Source organism: Cydia pomonella, chromosome 2 (assembly GCF_033807575.1).
Source record: "Cydia pomonella isolate Wapato2018A chromosome 2, ilCydPomo1, whole genome shotgun sequence".
Lineage (NCBI taxonomy): Eukaryota > Metazoa > Arthropoda > Insecta > Lepidoptera > Tortricidae > Cydia > Cydia pomonella.
The window spans coordinates 15,660,941-15,687,857 of record NC_084704.1 but is presented as its reverse complement, the minus strand read 5'-3'; the positions used below and the strand labels follow the sequence as shown (position 1 = coordinate 15,687,857).

The following is a 26,917-nucleotide window of genomic DNA, read 5'->3' as shown; positions in this document are numbered from 1 at the left end:
TAGCCCCCAGCGTGCCGAGCATCGGTCGAGCACGTGTTTTATCAGCAAGAGCAGCTCTCAGATGACCCGCAGTGGCGCCAGGAGCGGTTTTATGACCTCATAAAGGTACACACAGGGGAGATGTTACCTAAGTAAGCATAAGCACACTAACCCGCTTAAAACAATGCGCAAGAGCGTGGCTCAGCGCTCGCAGGCAGCGAGGGCGCGAGCGGCGCATTAGCACGTAGAGCACGGGGTCGAGTACGTAGTTGAGCAGCATGAGCAGGTCTGAGATGGCCCCCAGTGGCGCCAGACGTGGCCAGTAGCGCGAATTCAAAGACAGGTATAGGGATGACGTTATCTGGAAGAAATATAAAGTAACATGTATATCTATGGGGTATTAATATATGTATATTGCTGCGCCCCACCATGACAAATTGCAAAAATAAGCTTTCTTATTTATTGTGAATATTAACATCCACCAATCCAACCACCAATTTAATATCCACCAAAAATAAGTAACTAACTAATTGAATACATACCTATACACAAAGTTTACACTTACAAAATTAAATTAATTAGTGCTCTTTGAAACATTTCAATAAATAGAGCATTTTTTTATTTAATAGTACATCATGATACAAGTGTGCTGGTCATTAACTCATTACACATATATTGTGCAATAAGAAAGCCGATGTGGGTAATGACCAATGCACACTCGTTTCATACGACGTTTTTCAACACACTTGCGAGGAAAAACCAAAACTTATAAATTAGATTTTTTTTGTCAAAACGTAAAAGTAAAATTATCAAAATGGTGGCTTACAGTTTTAACATCGAATAATTGCGCCAAAGCGTGCTGTGCTTGTAGGCAATTATTCGCCAGTTTATTGAAGTAAGCTACCAACACGTTTTCCAAGAAAGACTGGGCGTTTTTCTGATTTTCCATTGAATAAAAGTTTCATATGTCGCCAATTATTTTTCAACCGATTTTGATGGAAAAAGGCTATCGTTCTCGGCTCTTGCCTCTGTTAGTATTACTGGCAGCGTCAATTTTATGTGTTCTTTATTTTCAATGCTTAAAAGTGACATTTTCCTCAATATAAAAATTAAAAACATGCAAAACTATTCCAATTTTATGGCAAATACGGAAAATGGCTGGGGCGTCATTTTTTTTTACGCACGTTGCCAATTAATGCGCGCGCAAGGCAAAGGCGCGAACGAAATCGACAAACAGCCAATCAAAAAAATGTAATAATGCTAATATTTACGTATTTCTATTCGATGGATGGCGATCAAATCGATAAAATGTAATCTATAAATTATGTTTGGTGTGATAAAACCTCTTTGAACTAACATTTGAAACCTAATAAGTCGTTGGTTAAAAAAATGTATTACTCGACCAAATTAAGAAGGCTCCGTGTCCATGCATACTATTAGCAATCAGTTACCTTCTTAACTCAGTCGGATAATATAATGAAAAAGCACTAGTATTATAATATACTGAAAAAGCTCGCGTGTTTAATATTAATTTCATTCATTCATTCAATATCTAGGATTTGAGGATTGATTAGGAGCGTGTTGAAAAGATGTTTTTACAACATGTGCATTACACATGTTGTAAAAACATGTTATTGTGTTATTAGGAAACATAAACTAAACGAAATTCAGATGCTTTTACTTCATTTATAGCTTGTTTTGTTCGTCATTAAGGAAGACGCAGGGCGCCAATAATAATAATAACACACCCACTCGCCTTAATTGATCTTTGAGAAGAGCGTAACTTATACTGCCATCGTAAAGCGTCGTCGAGGAGTACATACAACGTACCTAATGGTAATGATTAATGAAGTAGCGCCGTGAGCTCATTCAGGGCAATATGAAAACCACGTTGTTATTTTGGCCGTTTACCTACCGAGTATTTGCTGTTGACGAAACAATATTACAGACGTAATGTACCTATAATATGTATTACAGATGTCCTCGAAATTCATATTATAGGTACGATTGAGCCTGAGGCCAACGCTCGCCCTCGCTCTGTATTCGGTGGGAATACAGAGTCAGAGGAGAAAGTCGTATACTAAAATCAAATTGAGCCGAGGTGAAGACTCAAGCGATATCAATTTTTCATCAAGATAATTAACCAACTGGAGGCCTAGCCAATATGGTGACACTCGTTCGCAGAACACGAAACGAAACGCTATTGTCTCTCTATCTAGGCCCCCTGGTTCGCCCAAAAGTTGACGTTGGCGATAGAAAGAACAACTTTAAAGAAGAACAACGTTTCCTCCTACCTGTAAAGTGTACATAAGAGTTCCAGTATAAATTTACCTCTTTACTTGCATAAAATACGCCTAATCATAGGTCAGTCACTTATTCTGGACCGTCTGCAGCAGTTAAGCTCCAGCGGAAGTAGTTGTGCATTTTAGTATTTTTTCTACTCCTCTACCTACTGTTATCTGTCATTTATAAATTCATGAACACTAATTAATATGTATAAGACCATACATAATAGGTTTGAAGAAAAGTCTATATTGTCTGTTTATTAACAACACTTGTGCTTTAAAATGTTTAAAATGGCTAATATGATGCTGTGATTGATGGCTTACCTTACTAACCTAACAAAATCAAAATTAATACAGTTTTCATACTAAATGCATTGCTGCCAACTTACAAAAACTTTTTTTTTTATGTCATCACATATACTTGGTACTCCTTGGTCATCGCCATTTACCATAGAGGTACAATAAGTATACAGATGAAAGTATAATATTGCACTTTATTTATAAGTCAGAAAAAGTAAGTAGAAAAAGTATTGTATGCAACTTTGTATAAGTACTTAAGTAGGTCAAACATGCTCGTGGCGTATTCCTTTACAATGTGAGACGGATCCGCAGATGTAACCCACGCCACTCGCTTCTTTTACCCTTATACAACGGTTGCATAAATACTATTGTCATATTGACGTAGGCTATTGAACTTAATTAAAATCGCCATATGTTCCGAATTAGCTGCAAGTAATGGCTCGTTTATATTCAAGCGGTTGACATTGGCGAGTTTAAAATTTCAATCCATGGCTTAGGTATCCATTTATTGAGACAATGAAATATTTTCGCTCGTTACACAGCACGCATACAAAGTAGCTTATAGTTTATTAATTTGGTGGCTACTATCTAGTAGTAGGTAGTCACGTGTTGTGAAGTTAGAAGCAAGTATAAAAATTGTAGGTAGATTTTATAAAGACCATTGGGAACACCTACTTAAATATTTATAAATCGTGAATTCGAGCATAATAAAATATTTACACAGCGAGGAAAAGACTTCACGTTGTCCTACCAACTTTGTCTGAATATCTAAATAAATATTAAGATATATTACTTAAGATGTAAGTAATATGAAGGATCTGTACACGTAGGTAGTGAGCCAGTACGTAACACGTTCATAATTTTTGGCAATGATGTAGAGAACCAGCAACCGAATGTCCTTTTAATTCCCTAAATGTGATCAAATTATTTTTTCATAAATAATGATTGAAAATACAGGACGTAAGTATGTATAATAAAATAATATGTAAGTGATGTGTAGATTCAGTCAGGACGCCTAATAATTACGTGGCGCACTACGTGTACAGATCCTACATATTACTTACATCTTAATACATCTTAATATTTATTTAGATATTCAGACAAGTTGGTAGGACAACGTGAAGTCTTTTCCTCATTGTGTAAATGATTCTCTAAATCATTGCCGAATATTATTTTGTCCGATGTCATTTCCCAACCAATTTTTCGCATAGGTGAGTAATTTCATTTCGCGGAATGGTCAAGTAGCAACTAAACAGTTTTAAAAACGCAATGTTTTAGGTAGCAGAATGACTTTGTAAGTCTAATACAACACAAAGTTTATTTTTATAATCTAACATCGTCACAAAAAGTCGGTTCTGTCTGACGCGCTGCTGTTAGGTCGCAGGTCACCTAATACATACGCTCCTCTTCATTTCGCTTGTCGTCGCAAGTATATTGTCTCTGAAAAATGACTAGACGTTATCGTATTATTATTTTTTTAGCCAAATGAATGATTTGGCGAAAGAAATGTATTCCAAATGTTGTATGTCATAATAATAATCTACTTAACAATAGCGAAAAGGAAGAACACCTTGGTTGCTAAATAATATTTGGAAAACACAACTTGTCAGTCAGTAAGAATTTAAAAACCAGGAAAATTATACTCATCCCTTTCTTTTGACGCTATAGTATACTAGCGTAAGACAAAGATAGCATGATTCTCTCTGTCTATGCTTGAAATTAGACAGTCCTGTACCCCTAGTGTAAATTTGATCGACATCATAACGTGACGAACGTGTTTTTTGTATAGGATTTTGAGTTTCCAAAACGTCCCGCTTGGCGCGCTCTTTCTAAATCCAATACAAAATGAGACTAAACGCAAACGCGTACGTCACGTTTCGAAATCGAATTTATTTACACTAGTGGTACTGGGCCAAACTATACTCACACTACTAGTATAGTAAATAAGTAGTTACTTGAATCTAAAACAATAAATAGATTTATGTTTTCACGGGTAAGTTCAAAAGGCCAGGGCATTAGCTTTTTTTTAATAAAGCGTTAACAGAGTGAAAAACAGATACGGCCATTTATATTTAAATCAGAATTGAAATTTGATCCACTGAAAATGAGTAAATTTAAGCCAATCAAATTCGAGTATTAATCAAATTTAATCTCGATATCAGTCAGCTCTTAAGCGATCAAGAACCTTGTGCATGTGTTTTAATTCGGTTTCGCTCAATATAAATACCTACTCAATCAGCACATGATAAGACTGACAATAAAGCTGGCGCTTCTTGAGTACATACCTGACGCTTTTATCCTTATTGTATGTGGTGTCAGTCAATATTGTCAATGTCGATTGAAATGAAATCAAACGCCTTTGTAGTTAGAATTCAAATATCTATTACGGAATAGTAAATTTTGATAGATGGTTGTCAGATATATAAAAAAATAATTATCAAGGCCTTATTTTGCTCCGTTACCTCGTAACTAAATATTTAGTTCAAATCTTAAAAAATAGTCTTTTTTGGGAACATTACACTAAATACGACAACTACGATTTGGTTCTAACCTTGGACTAAAAATACTGCGGACGGAGTACCGGTAAAACACAATTAGGAATCCATCATCCACCAATTTCCTAGTATTTAAGCGTCACACACAGACATTGACAGTTATCTATATATCCACCAATTTGCCGTCAGTCGGATCGACATGTCATTTCAGTAAATTGGTGGAAGAAAAATAATAAACATGCGTGGTCAAGTGTTATAAGAATTATACAGATCAGACGAAAAAAAGAGATGGGATAACTTTTCATAGGTCAGTTTATCAATTATCATGTTATCGTACGTAAAATCACGATATTTTAATTTCAATTTCTGCAGAACAGGAGTATGACCAGTATGTTGAATAGGGTAATTTCCCGAAAGTAGGGTAATTGATGCCATTCTTATTAAATCGTTATGTACTTATAAGAGATTATTTAGGTAAATGGATAAATTGATTGCGTATTTCAAAATAAGTCCGTATGGTAATTTCCCGAAAATAATGAGATTAAAGACCCTTTTATGACTAATAATATTTGATAGTAAACCTTTGTTTGTTGTGTATATTATATTTTTGTTCAAAATTAAATATCTCTAATGTCTTTTAACAATTGGTTCCATCTAATGTTAAATATTATGATTTTATAAGTGTTTGCACGCGGTGCATATAATTTGAGTCCGTAGATATGGTGCGCATGTGTTAAGATTTATAAAAGCATATACCTACGTAGATATTTGTAATTTAGTCTATATTTGATTAAAAAATATTTCAGGATTATTTATACTTTTATAAAAATAATCGATATTTATAAATTTTTGATCATAATTTATCATAATTTCCGATCTGCAACATATTTTTTGTTTAAAACTTATGGTTTAAAGATATGTTTCAAGTATAAATTAAAAAAAACGAACTGATATCATCCCGATGCTAAATATTATTATTTTAAATAATATTTGCACAAAGTAGCATTACGCATTTTCAAGACCTATTAAATCAGGTACATATTTATTGTCAAACATAAAACAGTGAATTTTTTTATTTTAAAAATAATTATTACATCAGGGAGAATATGTTTTACATGGTATCACTCGTCTACACGCACACTTTAAAACCATCCGCCATTCCAGTGTCATAGTTTGTCATAAGTCAAATTACCTCTGATAATATCTTTGGTTCTAACATGCATTTTATGGATAAAGTAAGAAAATTTGGCATTAAAGACTGTTTTTTTTAAAGTGTTGTAACGTTAACTCATACTCAAAAATTTTTAGTCTCTAATGCGTGATAAAAAAAAAACAATAACATAAAAGGCAGCACCTCGTAATATAGTGCGGATTTGATGAAATGTTTGATTGAACGCGAACATGTCTGATGGTGCGGTAAATAGAAAGTGCCGGAGTTTTCTAATCGATTACCGCTTGCGCTTTTCAGTTTCTTTGAACGACCATTTTTAGGGTTCCGTAGTCAACTAGGAACCCTTATAGTTTCGCCATGTCCGTCTGTCTGTCTGTCTGTCTGTCTGTCTGTCTGTCTGTCTGTCTGTCTGTCTGTCTGTCTGTCCGAGGCTTTGCTCCGTGGTCGTTACGTCGTTAGTGCTAGAAAGCTGAAATTTGGCATGGATATATAAATCAATAAAGCCGACAAAGTCGTACAAAAAAATCTAAAAAAAATTTTTTTTTAGGGTACCTCCCCTATTCGTAAAGTGGGGGTGAATTTTTTTTTTCGCTTCAACCCTAGAGTGTGGGGTATCGTTGGAAAGGTATTTCAAAACTAATAGGGGTTTTCAAGAAACATTTTTTGATAAAGTGAATATATTCGGAGATAATCGCTCCGAAAGAAAAAAAAATGTTTCCCCCCTCTAACTTTTGAACCATAGGTCCAAAAAATATGAAAAAAATCGTGAAAGTAGAGCTTAAGAAAGATATTAAATGAAAACTATAGCGGACATGATCAGTTTAGCTGTTTTTGAGTTATCGCAAAAAGTTTTCCCTTCATAGTAAAAATACTTACTTTAATTAGGTACCTACCTACTGATTATGCAAATTTGCCTATTTGTTTAACTCGGGTGAAAGGTACCGTTTCATCACTTGGTTAACAATTTACTATACTTTAAGCTCCAGTTTAGCTTATTGTGACGGAAGAGTAACTACGGAACCCTACACTGAGCGTGGCCCGACATGCTCTTGGCCGGTTTTTACCAGTGGCGTAGCGTGCCTTGGCGGGGCCCCGTATAAAAATTTGTTTGGGGGCCCTTAGGAAGGGTAAAGATTTCTCACAAACACGCACGTTGGGGGCCCCGTATAATTGACACGGCATATACGGCGGTAGCTACGACCCTGATTTTTACCAGTAACTGTTAGTAACTACGAGTCATAATCTTTTATGACGTTAGTATTGAAAGGTACACACATGGTTCCAAAAATAACATCAAGAGGTACATTTCATTGAAACCACGCCTTGGAGCTGTTTTTAATAATTTCAGATACAAAAGATAGGAGGAATAATAGGTGCGTCCTCTCGCCCTCAGATTAGGTTAAGCCTTGAACTCTGTGTGTAACAAAGCTCTCTTTTTAATATCAAATATGTTAAAAAAGACAAGGATTAAATCAAAAATGGAAAGTGCTCAAATTATAAGTTTTACTGATCCCTCAGCAGCTCTAAATAAATAAACAATAGACCAGAGAAACATGATTTTGAAGTTGCTTGAAAACCTAAAAATCAACAAACAATTTGTTTATCGCACAATTAATAGATACAATAGTACTCAGAGCTTCGATGACCGCTAGAGGTCTGGAAGACCACGCACCGTTCGGACCCCTGCTCTAATAAAGGCAGTGAAGGCGAGAATTGCAAGGAACCCCGTCCGGAAGCAAAAGTTGTTGGCAATACAGATGTCTGTGAAGAGAAGCTCCCTAAAAAAAGTTATCAATGAAGATCTTGGACTACACGCTTACCGCAGACAAAAAGGTCATTTGCTTAATGGACGATTAAAGACTATGAGGCTAGAGAGAAGTCGGGTGCTATTGAAGCGGTACGCACAAAATGGCCACCGAAAAATACTATTTACAGATGAAAAAAATTGTATCATTGAAGAATGTTGTAACCGCCAGAATGACAGAGTGTATGCAAAAAACAGTCAAGAGGCGATTGCGGCTATTCCGAGAGTGCAACGAGGCCATCATCCCTCTTATGTGATGATTTGGCTGGGTGTGTCATACTCAGGGCTAACACAGGTTCATTTCTGTGAAAAAGGTGTGAAAACTGGGGCCAAAGTTTACCAGGAAACCGTTCTCGAACCAATAGTGAAGCCATTAAGCCACACCCTATTTCAAAACCAGCCATGGGTCTTTCAACAGGACTCAGCTCCTGCACATAAGGCAAAAACAACACAAGCCTGGTTTCGAAGGAACAAAATTGTCATTATTGCCCACGAAGACTGGCCTCCAGCCCGGACCATAACCCCCTGGATTATGCCATATCGCAGGTTATTGAGGAGAAAGCCTGTGCTAAACCCCACACAAATCTTGACTCCCTCAAGCGGGCCATAGTTAGGACAGTGACGGAATTAGACATGACAATCGTGCGTGCCGCTATTGATGACTGGCCTCGTCGTTTGAGGGCCTGTGTCAAGGCCAGAGGAGGCCATTTTGAATGATATTGTCATATGTAATTCCTGATTTTGTGTACTTCATTTTAATACATAGTTTATTCAACTTTCGTTCGTATATTTTATGTAGATAAAGATTATTGCAGTAACAGAATTTAGTAACCAACTAGGTAAGTAAGGAGTGTGTTGTCTGTTAACGTCCAGTCATAGATAGGCTAAGTGTCCATTAGTAAAGTTTATTGACTGATGAGATAAGTTCTACAAAATGATCGCATAAAGGATTCTTGTTTTGTAAAATCCAATTACCCCACTTACAGTCTCGTTGGAGATAGGAATTTTGAAATAGATGAAAAAAAAATTTCAGTAAATATTCAGTTCGGTAATTAAATACTTACTTCGCAATAACTATTATACGAGATATTGTAGGTATATTCAAGAAGCTTTACTCAAGCGCAATGAATACGGGTTACATTTTATATAGAAATTGTGTCTGCTTTCATTGCTCGGGAGTGTATTTCCTTGGAACGATTTAATTAAAAGTATAAATGTTAACATAGCATAGTTATATATATAATATGTATAGTTGTACACAGGTAGGTAATAAGTACTTAAAGTTTATGAGGGTCGATTTATTCGTAAGAAACCATTTTTGATGTGTGTTCGTACTGATATGGAAACGAAAACATATTGCGAATCGCGAAGGTTGCGATGGTGAGGGAGCTCGTTAGCATCTACGTTGTAAATAACATGCGTCCAGAATATCAATTATAATGTTACAAAGCCATTGTAGCATTTGTAGCTAAGTAAAAAATAATATTGAATTATCCCTATAAAATATTCTTTGAAGAATATTTAGAATGGAACATCTCACGCACGACTTACATTGCATTTCGCATGCACCAATCAGCGTGATTTTCCAAATCGTATCAAAACAATATCAAACCGAAACAAATCGTTGAATCAGAATCGGTCGGAATATGTGAAGTGTGTCGTACTGAATAGAATACAAATTGGTATTACATTGAATACTCTGTTTTTAAGTCTGCACAAACATTAACAGTCAAATTTGTCAAAAATCAAACAATACAAATACTTAGGTACTTTATTTAATCGAATGGCATAACAAAAAAATCACAAGTAAATCGAAAATATATCAGGTATGTCACAAGTTTGTATCCAAGGTTTTCAGCCATTGGGCTACGTCAGGAGTAAGTGAGAACAGGTCATCGGGGCTTCCAGGATAGGCTCTGAGGGGGCACTCCTGTACCACGTGTTGGGCAGTTTGAGATTCAGCGCCACAATCGCATCTGGGCGAGTCGATCCATCCACAAAGATGTTTAAAATGTGCGGTACGGCCGAACCCTGTCCGCAATCTGTTAAGCTTGCACCATTCATGTCGCGGGAGGCTGAACCCCTTCACTTTCACGCCGGGTGAGATTAGGCTACTAAGAGATCGGGCTGTCTTTGACTGCCAGTCAGAAGTCCATTTTTCTTTAAGACTGAGTCCGGATTCTATTAGGGCCTTAGCCAGTTTACAAGGTGGGTGACGTGATTTGAGTCGATGGTGATAACTGGGGTTAAGGAACTCTTGGCGCCCGGGGAGGTCCACTCTAGCTATAAGTTTCTGGGTTTCCCTTAAAAGTGCCTCTTCCCTTCTCAGTCTGGGAGGTGCAATGTTACATAGGACCGGGAGCCAGTAAGTTGGTGTGGGAAGGATGGTGCCTGAGATGCATGCTGAGACTTATTGAGTTCCACATCGACTCGGTCCGTATGCACACTTTCCAGCCACACCGGTGAGCAGTAATCAGCAGTAGAGTAAACAAGGGCCAGGGCTGAGGTGCGCAGGCAGTCTGCGTTTGCTCCCCACGAAGTACCAGCAAGTTTATTGAGGATGTTGTTCCTGGTTTGCAGTTTTCTAGCCAATTTTGTAAGATGTTCTTTAAATGTGAGTGAACGATCTAAAGTGACTCCCAAGTACTTAGGGGCAAAGTTGTGCGTCAGTCTTTTTCCTTGCCACTGTACATTTAACTCGTAGTTTGCCAGTTTGTTGTGGAGATGAAAGCAGGTGACTTCAGATTTTGCGTGGTTAGGAGTGAGTCGCCATATTCGCAAAAAGGAGGCCAACCTCTCCAAGTCTTCAGACAAAACTAACTCGAGGGAAGCAAAGTCTTTAGCTTGGATGGCCAGGGCTATGTCGTCCGCATAGATGAACTTTCTGGCGTTGGTGATGGGAAGATCATGGGTGTATAGGTTGAAGAGCGCAGGAGCTAGAACCGATCCTTGGGGGAGACCATTATTTAATTTTCTTTGTCGGCTTGATTTGTTGCCAAGGTGAACGGTAAAGAGCCTCTGCGCTAGCATGTTTGAAATGAGTTTCATGATCTTCATGTTTGGGACTACGGAGAGGAGTTTAAATAGTAGCCCTTCTCGCCAGACAGTATCGTACGCGGCCGTAAGATCGATGAAGGCGATGCCCGTTTTAAGCCCCTTCTGGAAACCTGCCTCAATATGGGACGTGAGGGCTAGCACTTGATCAGCGCAGTTTCTACCAGCCCTGAAACCAGCCTGCTCGGGTGGTAGTATGTTTTCTATCAGGGGCCCGATGCGCTTTAGCAGCAGCTTTTCTAGGAGCTTATAGCAACTGCTCAGGAGTGCTATGGGTCGGTAGCTTGAGGCGTCACTCGCAGGTTTTCCCGGTTTGAGGAGAGCTATGACTTTGGTCTCTTTAAAAGCTTTTGGGAGGGAATTCGACGACAAAATGTCTGAGAAGAACGCAGCCAGCCAGCGGCGTGAGTTTGGGCCCAGGTTTAGTAGAAACTCGTTGTACACTCCGTCTGTACCAGCCGCCTTTCCCAGTTTCAGGTTTTTAATTGCTTCCGAAACTTCTTCTATGGAGAAAGGTTCGGCTAGACTTGGGTCCGTAGTAAAATTTTGTTTTAGGGCTCGAAACTGATTTTGGATCATCCTGGTGTCTGTCTTCAAACTTTTTGCTCTAGAAGTTTCCACTATCCTGCTGGCGATCAGGTTAGGATGAATGTCTGAGCTAGCAGGTGGAGTCGATATTCTATTTCCAGTGAGTTTATTTAATGTCCGCCAAGCTTTCCTGCTGGAGTGTTTAAAGTCCAATTTAGAGACAGTGTCTTTCCATTTTTCCTCGCGGTTTTGATCCAGTGACTGAAGTAACTCAGCTCCAACATCACAGTCGCCCGTTTTGATGAAATTGTCATAGAGGCGTTCGCTTTCCCTGTTCCATCCGGGAATGTACTCCTTCATATAACCACGCTTTATATAAGACTTGGCAGTTTTTAGCAACAGGCCCACGAAGCGTCCGTAGTTTCGAGCGGTAGCAGGAATAAAGCGGATGCAGGAATCCACTTTCATCTTATAGGCTTGCCAATCAGCCTTGTTGAAGTTCCATCTTGGAAGTGGCATGGAGTTGACCACAGGTATTTTGATGCCAACTTCTGAGAGCACAGGGCGATGTTGGCTATTGGGAAAGTCGTGTAGGACATTCCTGGTGGTTGACAAGGGGTGACCATTGCAGTCCCGAGTGACGAAAGTCAGGTCCGGGTTATAATCTTTTTTCCACCGCGCCGAGTGAAAGGAGCCTTTGTCTTTGGCATTGAAAACTAAATGTAGGTTGTTACCCTCAGCCCATTGAGCAAGGGCAATACCGTTGGCATCGTCGTTTTTGTATCGCCAGTTAGTGTGGTGGCTGTTAAAATCGCCTGTAAAGATGCAGGGGTGCTCGAAAGTAGGGATAGAGTTATCTTTCCATGATGCACTCGGCGGTTTGTAGATGTTGATTACACGCAGACCGTTGACTTCAATGGCAATTAGGCTGTAATTCCCACCATCGGCGTGGTGGATGAGATTGACATCTTGAAAACTGCTTTTGACGTAGGTAGCAATGCCGTACTTAGGGTGATTTATGGCCTTGATCAGCGTGAAGCCTTGGATGGTTGCCCGGGATTCGAATTCCTGATCGTCCTTAGTGTGGGTCTCTTGGATTGTGACAACGTCAGCTCTAATATCGTACAGTAACTTTTGCAAGTAGTCCGACTTAGCTTTACTAATTCCTTCCACGTTTAGCTGACATATCCGGATTGATGGGCCGATGTCTTTTGTCGAGTGGCTCTGTAAAGAGCCGTTCGCATATGGTAACATTCCGATTGCATGTATATCTTCGATTCGTGTGAAGCGCTGCGAGGTCCTTCTAGAGAGAACAATGTGCAGCGGCCAAGAGTTGTTGCTCGTTTGGCACCACCCAGGGGACACGTGCAGGGCGACTAAGGGTATTCTTCCTGCGGACGTGAGCAACATTCATCCCCCTTAACTCAACTCTAACTAACTTAACTCAACTTAGGTACTGCTATGAATAGATAGAATTCAATCAAATAACTTAAACTTAACCATTTTCAGTTTAGGCTCTCATAACCTGAGTAGGATGATTTTGAAGTACCTACCTAGTTCAACCATTCCATATTTAATAACCATTAAGTATATTGAAACATCACAAGCATACGTATGTACACGTATGAGAAAAAACAGGTAGTGGCGGTGTTCATTGACTTCTAAAAGGCATTTGACACCCTCGACCACTCGCAGCTCTTGCAGGCCATGTACGAGTGTAGCGTGCGGGGCCCACTGCTGGCGTGGCTGCGCTCCATCAATATTGAACGTTCTGGTTAAAGACATTTATTTACTCAAAAGAAATTTACATTTCACTTAATGAGTAGGTTGTTTACAATATTAGACACAATAAATAGTTATGACGATTCGTGAGCGTACATAGCTTAGGTATATAGTTGCAGCAGGAAAAGCAATAAAATAAAACAAAGTTAACTAAGAACTTAAATTAAAAGTACCTATTGAGTGATAGTTAGTTAAGTATATTAACCCCATCAACTAACAGACAATAAAAATCACATTAACATGTTTTCCTATTTTTTTATGTACTTAGATAGTATATATATTTTTTTATACATTATGGTAGGTAGAACTATACAAAATATTAAAATGTTATTCGCAATGGCACTGGGCGACCGGCCGGTGACTATAAGCTCGCGATAAGACGTCGTGTTTGCCAGGGCCGCATTTAGATAACCGGGATTTCAGAGAGTATATGGGATTTTAATTTATTTTTAAATATTGAAAAGCTTGGCGCGTCTTTAATATTCTTCGGAAGTTCATTGTACATACGTGCACCTTGACATGTTATACTTTTAGTACCAAAGTTTTTAGTTCGCGATAAAGTTAGGCATAAATTATTTGCACTTCGGAGAATTCTTTGTCCACTTTCTTTTTTTGTTTTAAACGAAATTTGACTGTGTATTTTTTTGTGGTGTATGTTTCTTATTAGTATAATGGTGTTGTAAAAATAGAGTTGGTTAATGCTCATTAGCTTAGTTTTAGAGTAGACTGTTGTTGTAGGTGTTAGGCGATCTAGATGAAAGAGTTTTTTTATTATTTTATTTTGGACAATTTGGATTTCTTTAAGACTAGTTTTGCAGGCACTGCCCCAAATTTCGATAAGATAGTTTATTCGGGATTTTATCAGTGCGTTGTATATATTATAGCGTACCTGATGAGGAATGCACTTTACAGTATTTCTAATGGAAGCCAGAATAGAATACAACTTGGACTTTATTTGTTTTAAGTGGGCATTCCACGTTAGGCCATCATCTAATGTAAGACCGAGGTACTTTTCTTGTGATGATTGGTTGATTAGGATGTTGTTGACAGTTAATGGATTAAAAGTAGGATATTTTTTGTTTTTAGATTTGAATATTATGTACGATGTTTTCGATGCGTTGATTGTAAGCAGATTGTATTGGAACCATTCATGTAAAATGTCGAGGTCTTGCTGAGCCAATTTAACGATGTCAGTTATTGAGTTCCCATAATAAAAAATACTTGTGTCATCTGCATATAGGGATATCTCACCGTGTAGATTAAGCTTACTTATGTTATTAATATAAATATTGAAGAGAAGTGGACCCAATATCGATCCCTGTGGGACGCCACACGTTATGAGTTTAGCTGTACTTTGGTATTTGCCTATCTTAACTACTTGATACCGATTTGAGAGATAAGACGTAAGTATTTTATGTGCATTGCCCACTATTCCGATGCTAGTAAGTTTGTTTAGAAGAATTGAGTGACTTACGGTATCAAAAGCTTTCTTTAGGTCAATAAATATGCCAAGGACTAAATTTTTTGCATCAATTGATGATCTAATTTTGGTTATTAAATCTATAGTGGCTGATAATGTGTTTGATTTAGTGCGGAAACCGTATTGACGTTCAAAAAGGTACCCTGTTTTTGTTAGATAGTTATCAAGGCGGTTGTGAAGAACCTTTTCGAACACTTTGGCAATCACTGGTAAAACCGATATAGGCCGGTAGTTACCAGGATCAGTTCTAGGGCCAGATTTGTAGATTGGGCTGACTTTAGCAAGTTTTAATTCATTAGGAAAGATACCCTTTTCTAAACATTCATTTATGCAGTTGGTGAGTTGTGGAGTAATGTGATGTTTTATACATTTTAAGCACTTCGTACTGATGCCATCAAGGCCTACACTGGAGTTGCTATCTAGAGAATCTATTATTTTAGAAATTTCGTCTTCCGAGCACAGAGTTAGATTTGATAATTGATCAGAAGTTGATGGTGAATATTCGAAATTAGGTGTTAAATTGTTCCGGTATTGTTGCGGTATTTGCCGTGCCAAATCAGGACCTATATTTATAAAGAAGTCGTTGAAAACCTCACATACTACTGCGCCGTCGGTAATAGTTACAGAGTTATTTATTAGTTTAGGAGGATTTCGCTCGTGTCTATTTTTATTACAGGATAGTTCATTTACTAGTGCCCAGGTTCTTTTCGGATCATTTTTGCAATTGGAAAATTTTTCAGAGTAGTATATGTTCTTTGTGTTTGCTATTAATTGTGTAGTCTTATTTCTTTGTTTGATGAAGCTTTCTTTGATATCAGTATTTTTTGGGTTGTCTTTTAATGATTTCCAGAGTTGATTTCTGTAGTTTATGTTATTAATAATGTTTTTATTAATCCAGTCACTGCGAGGTAAATTAAGAACTTTAGTTTTTGATACAGTACTATTTGTTATGCAATTTTTAATTATGGAATCTAATTCATTATAACTGTTATTTTTGGAATAGAAGTTCTGGGATTCAGCTAAGTTATGCAAGGTTTTATAGTCAATTGCTTCGTATTTAACACGTTGTTTTTTTTTCAGTTTCAATTTTTCAATATTAATAAATATTTGTACGTGATCAGAAAGTGCAGAGTCTAAAAGAGAGATATGAAAATTATTGTCTGTTAGATTAGTTATAACATGGTCTAGTATGCTGTTTGTTGTTGCAGATTTCCGGGTTGAATAGTTTACGTCGATGTTGTTGAGTATAGAAAATCCACATTCCTGTAACATTTCCGTGTATTTCTCTGTATTTCTATCTGGTGATAAAAGATTCAAATTGAAGTCTCCAAGTACTACTGCTCGCCTGTTCCTTTGCAAGTTTGGTTCAAAATCTTCCAAAAAACTGCTGATGCTGGTATCTCCGGGTTTATATATGACACCAATATCCAGATTAAGCTTGTCAATGTGTATCCATAAGTAGTTGTTGCCGTTAGTATAAGATTCCATCAAACTATTATGTTTTAGATCGTCATGAACAAATATGGAAACTCCTCCACCTCTAGCATCCGTTCTAAGATTTGAATAGTGATGATAATTGGGAATTTGTATATCTGCTTTCTCTTCTTCTGATTTTATCCATGTCTCCGTTAATATTATTAAGTGTAGCTTGTATGGTGTAGAGTGAATAACACATTTCAATTCGTCGAGTTTTCCCGGCTTGACGATGCTCCGTATGTTGGTGTAAAATATGTTAAGCGATTTCGCATTCTTATTAAGGCTTTCATATGAGCATGGAAGTTCATGTGTTATACTGGCATAGTCTTGATGAGGTTGGTCACTGTGATTTTTTATGGGTTGGAGTTTTTTGGTGGCATAAGGTGCGTTCGGGTAATCCCGGACATCGGGTATGATCGTATTATTTGATTGTACCCTTATTTTGTGGACTTTTTTAAATGCTGGCAACCCCACGTGATGCGCCATTTTATTCTGCTCCCCTCTTCAGTCCGCACTGGTCGCTCCGACCGACGAGCCGCGTGTTATGTGCCGCGAAGTAAAATGCTAGAAGAAATCGTGTGTCCGAAAATACACTCCGCTAGTGTTTTGGCATTATTTGGTAAGTAGTTGCGTTTATTGTTTCTTTTACATAGTACATATTAGTTTTATTAAATTTGTGATATATCTGTATAATTGAAATTGGGCTACGGCTACTGTAGGCTGAGATCCGGTCTTACCCGAGGTAGTGAAAGATCGGATGAAAATTATTTGATCTGAAACTGTCAGGTATTCCCAAACTTTGAATCTACACGGATTATAAGGAAGCTCAATAATGATGTTGATTATTGTGTTATAGTCTGATCATGGAGTCAGGATCAGGATAGTGGAACTTCTCAATGGTTTTCGTATACCTTTTGAGTGTGGGCTTGGAATTTTATTGCTTTTTGTTCTTAAGCTTAAAAATGTATATTTTTATATAAAGAAAAGATTTAGTTCCAAATTATAAGAATAGATGGCGCTGTCATTATTTGGCCGATATGATTTTGGTTTTATGAGATTTCATTTTGCGTTTCGGAGTTTGAAAGCCTATCCGTGAAAATTAATGTTGGTACGGGCAGTTCACCCGACTGCCCTAACATGAGCGTCTTTCTCTAGGTACAAGATTCCACCAACACTAAACAAGAGTATAACTGCGTTATGCATAATTCCTTCTACACTTTATTCTTAAAGATTCACTATAAAAATAAAGAAAGCAAAACCATTTATATAAACCATAAACATTAAACTTGGATTTCAGAAATATTTTTTATAATTGTGTTACAGATTCATCATGCCTACGAAATACATTACAAGTTCACAGCGAGCTTCATATTCTGAACAAGATTTGAAGACGGCTGTTGAAAGAGTGAGAAGGAAAGAGCTCACTAATGCCGAAGCATCTCGATTATATGGAATACCTACTTCCACACTCAATGACAGGGTGAAACAAAGGACGGGCCAAATAAGTGATAGCCTTGGTCGACCAACAAGTATACCGCCTGAAATGGAGAAATCATTGGCAGATTGTCTTCGCACTATAGAGAAATGGGGTTGGGGGTTGTCGCGATCAGAAGTATTAGATTTGGTTCAGCAATTTGTAAAGAAGAATGGATTAAATACACCATTTCGCGACGACAGACCGGGTAAAGATTGGTTCATTGGGTTTCGTAAACGGTACGGCTTATCGATTAAGAAAGCACAGCCGGTGGAATACCTACGTAAAAAAATGACGGACCCTTTTGTGATCAATGAGTATTTTTCACTACTGGGAGACACTTTAACAAAATTGAAACTTGATGACCCCCGGAGAATTTGGAATATAGACGAAACGGCTGTCTGTTTAGATCCGACCAGAACTAAAGTAGTCGGTGGAGTAGGAGCACCCTGTGTGAGGACAACGGCCGGCAGCGGCAGGGAAAATATTACCGTTTTGGCAGCCGTCAATGCAGCCGGTGAAAAATTAAATTTGGACTAGAGGGGAGGATCCAAATATATATATATATATCTCTTTTAGTATGACATTTAATGAGATAGATATATATTTGGGGCCTCCCCCCCTGGTCCAAATTTGGCCAGACTCTAACAGTAAAGCTGCAAATGCACTTAGAGTAGAAGCAGAGTGGTGCTGCTAATGTTTGAAGTCTTCTAATTTCTATGAGAAAGGTTGTGTACGACAGCGGCCTGTGCATTCCAGGCACCGATTTTAGTACATCCCACTTCGCCCCATGCAGGCTTTCTATGTACGTCTGCAGCTTTTAAAGTAGATATAAGGTATAAAGTTATGGTTAAATCCAAAAATTCAGCGGGTACCTACTTACAGTGGGATCCAGGAGACGTGGTAGTAGTAGAATCTGATACTTCTGACAACTTCTACTAGTCTCTTAAACGTTCTCCTAGCTTGATCTTTACAGCTAGTTATTTTGATGATTGATGTTAATAAGAGAGAAGATTTATTAATACGTGTAGGTACATACTTAGTGCAATTTCAAGTTGTTTCTATTTGTCAATCCAAGCTTATCCTGCACTCAAGGTATAAATTATGGTTCGGTTACGCTTGGTTTATTGTTGACAAAATGGTATATTTTACCTAATTATTTCGATTTAGAATGTTTATTATTATAAATAAGTAAAACTCCAATCGTGTTCAATTATTTCGACTGAAATTAAACTAGTAAACTTAAAGAAGCCAAAAAAACTGCGTGTACCAAATAAAATTGATCTCTAAGTAAGATATTAGGTATATCTAATTCTAATTACTTAGGTACACACATTTTGAGTTTTCTGACATTTGTATTAAAAGTATATAATGAATGTTGAGTAAAACTCGAGACTGATTTACAATGGTTGTATTTATTTTAGTTTTAGTAAAAAACACTTTCCTGATTTTCTTAGCGCTTGTAGATACGGCTATTGACCCAACACTTGTAGGTCGTTGACCCCACGATAAAAAGTTTGAGATCCACAATTTCTGTGTTTTTGGGTGGTTCGGGTAAGATCGGACGGAAAAAGTCGAAAAAAATATAATAGCTCCGGAAACTTTTGTTTCCTATACTTTTGTACAAATCTACTATATATGTTTGTCAGCGAATAAAGTCGGATTATTCTCTATAATGAACTCTCTACTAGCAGTAATAGAATCGATTTTACAGACCCGTCCGTTCTTACACCACCACGTAAAAATTCACAGAGGCCGAAAATTTTTTTTTTTCATTTTTAAACACTCATTACACATTTACCTGCACGTGTAGGGATTTAATAAAATTACACGCAGTAGATTAGTTCTTTCTCTTTATTTTGATATATGAATCAGGCTCGTAGCGTATACACAAGCTGAGAAAATAAAATTCTATCAGCATCAACAAAAAACACCTAAAATTGTCCGAAACTTACCCGAACGCACCTTAGTTGAAACTATTTTGGGAATGCCATTTATGTATTTTATGGTTATATCATTTTCCCCATTCTCTTGTCTGCTACTAAGCTCTTGACGTAGTAGTTTGAGATGGTTCTGCTGGATGGGTGTTAGATCAGTGTAGATTTTAATTTCTTTATTCTCGATTTTATTCCTATTTCGCATCAATTGTTTTGGTATTTGTACGCTATCGAAATAAACTTTAAGGGGTCGGATTTTTGTTGAGTTAAATTTCCCCAGTCGCAGGATCTTTTGCGGAGCTGGCATGCCATCCATGATAGATCCGGTTAGACTAAGAACTTCGTTTTCGTCATGCTTCTGCTTTTCTTCTGCATTTCCCTCTTCTAGTTCAGCTATCCCGTAAATTATTATATTTTTTGCTCTGTTAGTGCGTTCATTAATCTCCCTAATTAATGTTTCATCGTCGTAGATATTGAACGTTCGTTTCTGCATTTTTTTAATTTGAATCCCATACAGTTTTCGTAAGTACTGTCTGCTGCCTGTAAATCCAATGTCTTTTTTCAAAGCAGTGAGCAGAGTTTTGATACTCGGTACTTGTTTTCGCACGGCATAAAATTCATGAATTATGCCTTATGGCATATTTATCGAAGTCGTCTATTCGAAACCTCTTTTTGTGTGAGGCTTTGTTTTGTACAGGTGGCAAACTCAAGACCGTCTCGTTATTTTTAGAAATATTTTTTATCGTCGTTCTACATAAACCTTAAATGAAATATTAAAGTTTAAACCAAACAACTAACCAGTTCAATACAACCGCACTATAAAATGTCAATACCGGCCATGTCAACAACCACCTTTAAAACATTGTTTATTGGGATGCTATGTAATCCTTCGTCTTTTTTAAGCTGTAAGTATTTGATTGCATTCACTATAATTTTTTTTCGCATCTTTGGAAATTTTTATTGGCATTTTTGTAATAAAACCGTTTATATTTGAATATATTCGTAGATATTTTCTGTTTGTTTACATCGGTGACATTGGATGACATCCAACGTTCGTTGTCAAAGAGTACTTGATGCCAGTAAAAGAAATTAGTACCATTGACAATCCGCAAAATGGCGAGGGTCAACTAAACTGTTGTCATGTATAAATAATAGTTCCAAATCTCTCCAGAGTAGCGCTAGAGTAGCTAAGAACCTAGGCGTTGCTGACAGAGTGAAGAGCGCAGTCTATGATAAGATTTTTTCTCAAGAATTCTAGGTATCGTAGCGCCACCTACTTATAGTTTTTTGTCGGACACTTTTTGGTATATGGAGATTCTGTTCCTTAAATCTACCTCCAAATCCAATATTATGACAGCATTCTTTTTCTTGTGGTGAATGGCAATGGCATTTCACCTATTGTGCCATAGAATTGGTAAAATTACTACTTTTTCTATTATTTTGTATTTCTTGTAATTAGCGATATTAAATTTATGTTAATATATTGCAGTGTTCAGGAAGCGAAATTCTTCTAAATCATATGTAAGCTTTCAGTTGTTATAAAAATGAAATGTTGTCAATTCATACCTTAGCTTATGCATAAACTATGACAATTTTCAATTGTATGCTTAATAATATTTTCGTGACTAAAATATTATAGTAATTAAGATATATTATTATTATTATTGTTACTTACATTTAAGCGTTTAATTAAGTTTAAGCTAGATTTTACTGGAGGAAGTGCTATAGGTTTATCCTAGTATTATTAAAGCCCGACCAGAAATATATGATCATTATCAAGAGGGCGCCGTTATTCTTATGTATACAGTGACAGTTCAGTTAAGTATGAAAAATTTAGTTCCAATGAAATTCCGCAATATGGCGCGTGATCATATATTAATTACTAGTCAAGCTTTAAAAACATACGGCTTGATTCGAACTCTAAGATGCGTCAAATATTAGGTCTAGATACGATATGGATAGAATATTTATAATAATTATAATTCAAACACAATGTAAATATTGTTTTATGAATAAATAAATAATAATAATAAATTAATAATAATATGTCAGTGTCAAAGGTGACGGTTTTGTTTAAAGAAACGTCACTTTTGACACAGTCATATTCGATCTATGACTTATATAGACCTAATATTTGACGCATTTTAAAGTTCGAAGGGGGGAAATAATGTATAAAACATTAAATTTTATACAATTGAAGAATTACATTAAAACATCACATTGTAGTCTTTGTTTAAAATAATAATTTAAAGTGCAGTAAGGTTCGTGCTATTCTCTCACTCTCACTGAGCGTAGGCGTGAGCGAAATGGAAGTGCGTGCCCGAGAGCGCGGATATCATGTTTTTCTGATTTGAAATTATTGTGTGTTTTAAAAATAAAAAAGTAATCGCTGAGTTCTTTCAAGCATACTATTGCTTATTATTAGAAATAATTTTCATATGTTTAACTTTTGTGCAATATTAATTATATTTTTTTTTGGTGCGCTTTATACCCATAACATTAAAGATCAAAAAAATTTTTTTTGGAAAAGACAACTGCGTTGCGAGACATGCATCTATTACATGTAATGTTTATGATCGTATCTATAATTTTACCATATTTACCACTAATTACACTCAAAACTATTTTTTTTTTTCTTCTCAAGTGTGTTTAAAAACATTGTGTGTAACACAGGAGGCACTACGCGTTCCGCTCGTCGTGTTTCAGAATATAGCTAGTACATATTTCTTACCAACATGATTACTATAAATGATGAAATTAGTTGACTACATCTATGTAAGTGTTCCAATCAGTTTGTGATTGTGACATGACAACGAAAGTTATGTCGTACTCTACCAATAATTCGGCACCTATCTAGAGTCTAAGAAAATCAATTATACATTTTACTAGGATCATAAATCATACTTAATATTTATTTAATATTTATAAGGCGGAGAAAAGGTATACCTTTTCTCCACCTTCAAGACCATAAGGATTTCCAAAGTTTTCCGCCGTCTCAGCCGACAGCCGGACATAATACATAAATAGTTGCCGAACGCCCGCAATGAGTTAAGTACACACTGAAACGCCGGAAGAGTGACCAGTTGAAACGTTGCCCTGGGGGGTATTTGCTCTTCAGCCTTGCTTGGAATTACACCAGAACAAGGCTGTGAATTTTTGCAGCTTTTCGGTACAGTCGTTTACGTTAAAATTTAAGAATACCTTTTCTTAATACAAGACAATAATCAAGGCGTAAAATATTTGTACCTTTTTACGTTGAATGTCTGTAAGATGAAAATTAAAGAAGAAAGCCTTAACACGATATAAGATACGACAAAATATTCAGTATATTTGAAGGTGATTATCACATTTTTCGCACGTAATGAATAATTTTGAATGCTTTGATCCTCCCTCGATCAGGTGTTGAGGAAATTTGATTATCTATTTGTAATATTTTTCTTTGACGGTAAGACAATTATGTTGGTAGGTTTTGTAACCTTCTATATTTTGTTGTATCTTCGCCGTCGCCATCAAATAATACTCACTCTAGATTTTTAGTACGAAAAAATCTGGGCAAGTCGAATGAACACCGACCTTAACCTACTTGTTTATTTAACGGTCACACTATAACTAGATGCAGCTATCCTTTTTACATCAGATGCGGTTTTTTGTTCAGTTAAGGCCACTTTTTGTCGAAGTCAGTAGTGGAAAGTATCACGGAAATTAAGGAACTGGGAAGTACCGAAAACGCAAAAATACTAACTTCATAACGTTTACAAGGTAAGCATCTGCATTGGACAGTAAACACAACTGTAACGCAGTACGAGTGTAGGTTTGGTTTATGAATCGAACTAAGTAAGCATCCTAAAAGGATCACACATCACACGAGTACACTTTACAGCTTTAAACATATAAGGTGGCGTCTCCTAAATATCTTGATCGCTCATTTTACACGAAAGTTTTGATATATAATTAGATTATTTTGTGTATAAACAATAAAACAAAAATAATTTATTACCTACATACCTACTACCTAATTAGGTACAAGATAAACTGAAAGTTAATAGGCGGTACATCAGTTTAGGGTCGGCAACGCGCATGTAACTCCTCTGGAGTTGCAGGCGTACATAGGCTACGGAGGCTGCTTACCATCAGGCGGGCCGTATGCTTGTTTGCCACCGACGTAGTATAAAAAAAAAAGCCTTTTAAGGCTAGGTATGGATGGCATACAAATGAAAAATCCAAAATTTGCCAGTGAAATTTGAACCTAAAGTGCAAGGAATAGAGTTGTTTCTTTTTGGTTGAAAATTGAACGTGACAAAACAAATGCAACTCTATTTCAATTGAATATGATTTAAATTTCATCGAACTGAATAAGTCCTGTAGGTATAGGACCTTGGAGGCTACGCCTTAGGAGGCTAGAGTCGGCCCCAACTGCCATATGGTTTTTGCAATTGATACTATATTTCGAGTAAAATGTCATCTCGTCTGATATTATTCGAAAAAATGAAGCTATAACAAAATTTTCACAGATACAGTAGTAGCAAAACAGTTTATTTTATGCTGGTCGTAATTTGCGGTTTTTGAACGCATCATAGAGGGTTTATGATTATTGATTATCAATCAATCAATCAATCAATACGTTTATTTGTTATTATGTGTAAAAAATTATTAGTATAAAAAAGAATAATGGCGGTATTAAAGGTCACACCAGTGTTGCTGCGGTCATGAGTACTTACCAATTACTAGTAAAGCAACTCGTATGATAACTTGATGATGCATTGAAAAAGTTCACGTACTTACCATTTGTGGCATCCAGCAGATCATAAACAGTACAGACAGTGTCGCCATAAGTCTGCTAAAAGCGACTTCCTCAGCTGTGGCAGGATTGTGGTGGCCGGTTTCAGAGGCGGGCACGGCGGCTCTCTGCCGACAGCTGCTCTTGGAGACTCGGCGCATCACAGGAGCCCCGCGAGGCGCGCTTATCTCGTATAGCGCGCGGATAACCGCCAAGTTGCAGTATACGAGAATCACGCATAGCAGGGCACCTAGAAACCAAGTGATCATATTAAGTGTCTTTAAGGACGAGTGTAAGTTTAAACCTAATTTCCAACAAGGGACTCGCATAATTGATCTTCATATAAGTATTGCATACCAAGCAAATTACTGTCATTCTATCCCGAAACTTACCAATTATTAAGAGTAGAACAGTACCCCTAGTGTAAATTTAGTCGATAGCGAAACGTGACGTACGCGTTTGCGTTAAGTCTCATTTTGTATGGGTTTTTGAACAGCGCGCCAAGCGGGACGTTTTGGAAAGTCAAAAATCTCATACAAAATGACACTTAACGCAAACGCGTACGTCACGTTTCGCTGTCTAAAATATTTACACTAGGGGTACTGTATTTTTAGCTCAAGTGGACAGTTTTGCTAGCCTCTGTAAGATAAAAACATTTAAATGGGCCACATGGTTTATTTGGTGTCAGTGGCTCACTTTATTGAAATAAGAAAATAAATAGAAAGTGGAATTAAGAATTGACTGGATTTAGTTAGGTAGGATATATGTATGTATCGGGTACAACCTATGTAAATAAAATAGGGACATGGGTCGCCAATATTGATAAGGATTTTATTGCGTAAGATACCAACTAGAAGGGGCAAAACTTGTTCTTATCAAATCTGTTACTGATCGATGATAGGTAACGTAACGTGGCACCAGCTTGTCGAAATAATATCACGTCCTTAGTCCTGCTTCGATAAACTAGCAATCAGCAGCAGAGTCGCGTAGGTCACGTAGTACGTTACTTGCAGACTCACAAAACATGACATAGATCCAGGCGTAGACGACGTCGGTGGTCTCGTTAGCGCATGCAGCCGCCGGTTCTCGTCATAGTAGAGCCTGGGCCCCAGCACGGGTGCGCACATCAGCACCGCCGCCCAGAACCATCCAGCGAGCAGAGCCGTGAGGATCTTGTAGTATGTCACTTTCACTCACCGAACGTAACGTATATCCAGGCGTAGACAACGTCGGTGGTCTCGACAGCGTTGCGGTAACGCATGCAGCCGCCGGTGCTCTCGTCATAGTAGAGACCGAGTCCTAGCACCGGGGCGCACGTCAGCACTGCTGCCCAAAACCAGCCGACGAGCAGAGCCGTGCGGATCACGTAGTATGTCACTTGCTGCAACAAGGATAAATTAGGAGATCTAATACATAAAGGAGAATTTAACGTTGTTGTATTAGAAACGCCAAGAGCTCACTCGTGGTGCGGTAACGCACCTAGGTATTGATAAGAAAATATATGTAGTTGGTAAGTCCATATTGGAAGAGCTACGCATAAAACCCCGGTTGTCAACAATATGCCAGGACCTAATTTTCATATGATAGCGTAGAGAGAGTTATTATGACGGGCAAAGTTGAAGGCACCAGACCTCAGGGCCCTCTGCCTACTAGATGGTGTGCTCAAATCACTGTAACAATGCAATTAAAACTGCACGAGGCCGTGCGCTCGGCGAGGAATAGAAGCCTATGAGGGACCGACTGAAGAAGAATACCTACGTATTGGATTTGGATTATCCATATATATAGAATGCAGGCCCTGATGTTTATCATTAAAATATTCTCATAACCATACTTTTCTTTATAAGAATGACCTATCTAATTACCTAAATGTTTGAGTAAATCGTTCAGGTATATTATTTTTTATTACTTTGGAACTCACAGGTCACTTCACTAGGTAACACTCAACTTCAACGGTTTCTATGTTACTTTTATAACAATTATTGCGATATGAAGTTACTCGTAATACTCGTACACCTAAGTGTCCAGACGCCATTAGAAACACACCCAATATTACACACAAGTAAGTACTTAGGTAGCGATTGTAAGAAGTTTGCTGTTTGCTGGGCTATAAAAAGAGGTCGCGACGGAGATATTGGGCAACTTGATCGTGGGCGGAAAGTATGGCCGTAATCATACCGCAATACAAACATATGTTAGATAGGGGTCCTTAACAAACACTGACATTGAAATATCGTTTGTTTTTTTGATACCCAAATATGAGATGAAGATGAGATGACACGAAGTTCGTTTAAAAAATAGTATTCATTACTGTATGTATGCATATACTACTCAACTATAAGGCAGGATATTTAAAAGCAGTAGGTAAGTAACAC

The 26,917-nt window shown here is 37.4% G+C and overlaps 1 protein-coding gene across 2 annotated transcripts in view; it reads right to left on the bottom strand.

Moving 5' to 3' along the window:
* Nucleotides 1–26,917, bottom strand: part of LOC133534465 (prostaglandin E2 receptor EP3 subtype) — a 74,131-nt gene that overhangs the window by 5,543 nt on the left and 41,671 nt on the right. For both annotated transcript variants that reach the window (XM_061873605.1, XM_061873606.1), the window contains exons 4-6: nucleotides 25,740–25,923; nucleotides 24,548–24,792; nucleotides 152–340 (exon numbers count right to left, since the gene is read on the bottom strand). In XM_061873605.1, the coding sequence (XP_061729589.1) occupies nucleotides 152–340; nucleotides 24,548–24,792; nucleotides 25,740–25,923 (618 nt within the window). The remainder of the gene's footprint in view (nucleotides 1–151; nucleotides 341–24,547; nucleotides 24,793–25,739; nucleotides 25,924–26,917) is intronic.